This window comes from Humulus lupulus, chromosome 2 (genome assembly GCF_963169125.1).
Source record: "Humulus lupulus chromosome 2, drHumLupu1.1, whole genome shotgun sequence".
NCBI lineage: Eukaryota > Viridiplantae > Streptophyta > Magnoliopsida > Rosales > Cannabaceae > Humulus > Humulus lupulus.
In genome coordinates, this window is record NC_084794.1 from 144789838 (window position 1) to 144793203 (window position 3366).

Genomic DNA, 3366 nt, shown 5'->3' on the forward strand with positions numbered 1-3366 from the left:
CCATGCAATATCTCTTTTATATCTGTTTCGTATCCTGAGTTCTTGAATGTTCTTGACAGAAACTGTTTTCGGGTAAATGGGCATATAGATATTAGTGTTGAATTTTGAAGGAAAATAACACTTTGTTGGGATGATGAACCAATTAGGTAGTTAGGATTATAACTTTAGGGCATGAAATCGAAGTAAAAATTCGATTTCTAAGCTTGTAGAAAAAACTGGGTTTTTCCTGCCCTTTCAGAGTCGAAAAGTTTTTCTGAAAAACATTTCACTTCTGTTTTTTAATCCATTTTCCAAATTGTTCGCTTGAAATGTAGTTTTTTTTGTCAGAATGTTGCTGATCATATAAAAGCTTAACTTTTATACACGAGCAGCGTTATTCTAACTTTTAAACATCTTGATGCTTTTGGCCATTAGATTATCATCTCCCCTTTTCTGTTCGTAGATTTTCATGCAAGATCCGTGGGGAGGTGAGAGGCCAATTAATGATGATCTGCTAGCCCAACTGCTCAAGGACGAAGAACAACTGTGGCTTCTAATTCCAGAAATTCCTTTTTCTCGAATTCCTTCAAACAGACCTCTTTCTAGTCCATCCAAAATGGGTGGAGTAAAATCCGCTTCCCAGAAAAAGAAAACACCAAAACCTTCCGAAAATCGACCTGCTTCTTGGGCTGAGATTCCTTCGACCAGTGGTAGAGCTGAAACCACTGATCCTGAAATCCAAACACATGCCCGTCTCCGTAATGCCATTCGACCAAATGTCGAATTGTACCTTGCTCCCCCTAGCACTATCACTGCTAGGATGATAAGTAATTTCCTCAGAAAGTATGGACTTTCTGGGGTTGCTTTATTTCTTCCTACCATTGACCAGCAGGCAAACCTGCCTGGCGGCGCCTTCAGCACCTGGTCGAGGTACAACATTGAGGCAGGAGCAATCCTGCCTCTTCACCCATACTTCTAGGGAGTGGCCAATTATTTCGGGGTCGCTCCTTTCCAGATAACTCCAAACGGGTATAGAATGTTTTCGGCATTCTATATCCTTTACAGGCATAAAAAATGGCATGTCCCTTCTCCTCATGAGATCAACTACCTGTTCGATCTCAAATCTAACCCCAACTAGGACAACACGGGGTTCTTTCATCTCTGTCACCAGGAAATGACCCACACTTTCCTGAGTGATACCACCTTCAAATCCAATGTGGGGAAGTACCATCTAGAGTACTTTTTGACTACCGACATGGTCGCCAACAACCTAGCCTTCACCCAAGGAGGTAACTTCTTCGTTTTTCTGGTCGTTTATTTTCCTTGTATTTTATCCGTATTCCCCTTAAAGAATTAGCATATTTCAGGTCCATGGATGCGACCAGCTCCTACTCTAGAAATGGAGGTCTGAGCAGTGCTACTGGCCAGCATGACTGATGTAGAGAAAAGCGTCAAACAGCTGGTCACTGAAGCCAACCGACACTGGTCGGGCTTCTGGCACCTCACCAGGACGTGAGGGAGTCTACGGTGGGGAGTGCCACCAGCGAGGAAATTCCCGAGCAGCACCCAGATGTGTCGCAACCTCAAAGGAGGAGACCAACTGGCGTGACAATCAGGGATCCCTCTAGCACCCCGCGAGCGGCTGCGCCCCCTGCCCCTTTAGGAAAGGGAAAAAAGAAAGCCTCTGAACCCCTTACACCTATCAACAAGTCTTCAGATGAGAACAGTACTGATCTCTCGCTCTTAGATAGTTTTCCAATTCCCTGTCACTTATTTGACGGGGACGACAACTTTAAATACACTCCCACTTTAGATTCAGACTTCTTCATGCCAGAGAGTGAGTGTAGCACTAGTAAAGTATATAATGTAGCGACCAATAATTATAGCTCGGGTATTTTACTTACAATTGCCTTTGTTTCATTTTTCGACATAGCACACTCATTTGTTTATACGGTCTAACTATTCGTGTATTTGTCTTCTTGCAGACATGCCATCCAAAGAGATGTTCGACATGTACAGTGCACCTGATGCTCCTGCGAGCAAGAAGAAGGCGAGTAGGCGGCATCGCGGGAAATGCAGCAAAGAGCCTCCGGCCAAGAAAACTCGCACTAAGGACCCTCCGGCAGCTGGTCCTTCAAAAAATACAACACCACCTCCTCCTCCCCTCGAGCAGCAAACTCCGCCTGCACCGGTCGAGTCGACCCCTTCCCCACCGGCTCCTGTCGATCAGACACAACCATCAGCTCCTATCCAAATAGGGGATGACATATCGAGCCGCGCTCTAAGATCGACCAAGGACAGGATGACAAGGATCCTGAGGCACGAGCGCAACCAAGAAGCTATGGCTAGGACAGAGTCGATGGATGTCGACCAGATCTTGAACCGCGCCCTAAACGAGCTTGCCAGTGTAAGTTGTCACTTCTTGTTGAGAGAATCTTCTTATCTATAATAGTCATTTTAACTTTTGTTCTGATCGCAGGCAATGCTGACCGTGACTTCCAGCCGGCTCCGCTCGGGGGTCATCACTGAGCAATCTAAGTCGTCCGAGCAACGACATGCTGAGGAGCTTAAGGCTGTTGAAGCGAAATATGCAGAGCAGCTCGAGGCGGCTCAGAAGGCAAATGCAGCATTGGTCGAGGAGAAAAATAAACTGTTCGAGGAGATGGAGCAAAACCAGGTTGCTCTAAACAAATCCCTTGAGGCGAAGGAGAAGTACAAAGAGTCTCATTTTATCAACTTTCGCGAAGCCAAAAAGCTCGAGGCGGACCTGATCGAGAGCAAGCAGGAGGCTAAAAAGTTGGAGGTTCGGATCAATGATCTCGAAAAAGCCAACGCCAGCAATCTGGAGAGGTACTAGGGCGCCACGTCCAAGTGTTTCTATGATTTCTGGAAACACAACTAAGGGGCCAATTTTAGCTATCTTCCTGAGCGCATGAGGCAAACTGAAATAGCCCAGTGCATTGCTCACTTGGAGGAAGAAGAAAGAGCGAAGATCCCAACCTCGCCCAAAATCTCTTTGGCCATTGTCATTGAAGGCGTGGATAAAGAAGCCGAAGCTGCAATCAACTAGGAAAATCCACAAGATCCTCTTGCCTCCTGATTATAATATTTTCATATTTATTTTTTCCTTATCTTGTACAAGACTATTATATTCATTACTGCACGGGCAGCTTTTACTTTTAATCAGACAATCACATCCGAGCAGTAACTGCTCGCGGTGTAAAAGGTTTCCTTTTTGATATTATAATACTTTCATTTTATTATGACAAAATACAAAATTTTGAAAAATACTCTAAATACTGTAGCATGATTTCACTTATTTTGCTCATGTGTTTACATACCTTTTGATATGCTTTGCCTACTAGATGTCGTATATGCCCCCCATGT

The 3366-nt window shown here is 44.7% G+C and overlaps 1 protein-coding gene across 1 annotated transcript; it reads left to right on the forward strand.

The window, feature by feature from the left end:
• The first annotated feature begins 595 nt into the window (after positions 1 to 595).
• Positions 596 to 3049, forward strand: LOC133814814 (uncharacterized). The gene is made up of 4 exons (XM_062247726.1): positions 596 to 806; positions 1965 to 2386; positions 2459 to 2829; positions 2896 to 3049. The coding sequence occupies exons 1-4, from the start codon at positions 596 to 598 to the stop codon at positions 3047 to 3049; spliced, it is 1158 nt and encodes a 385-aa protein (XP_062103710.1).
• The last annotated feature ends 317 nt before the right edge of the window (positions 3050 to 3366 follow it).

Bases quoted from the DNA above. Each gene is read 5' to 3' on its own strand.
- LOC133814814 (XM_062247726.1), top strand. From the start codon at position 596: ATGGGTGGAGTAAAATCCGCTTCCCAGAAAAAGAAAACACCAAAACCT. The intron at 807-1,964 runs GTAATTTCCTCA...GTCTTCTTGCAG, and splicing joins TATCACTGCTAGGATGATAA to ACATGCCATCCAAAGAGATG. The intron at 2,387-2,458 runs GTAAGTTGTCAC...TTCTGATCGCAG, and splicing joins CCCTAAACGAGCTTGCCAGT to GCAATGCTGACCGTGACTTC.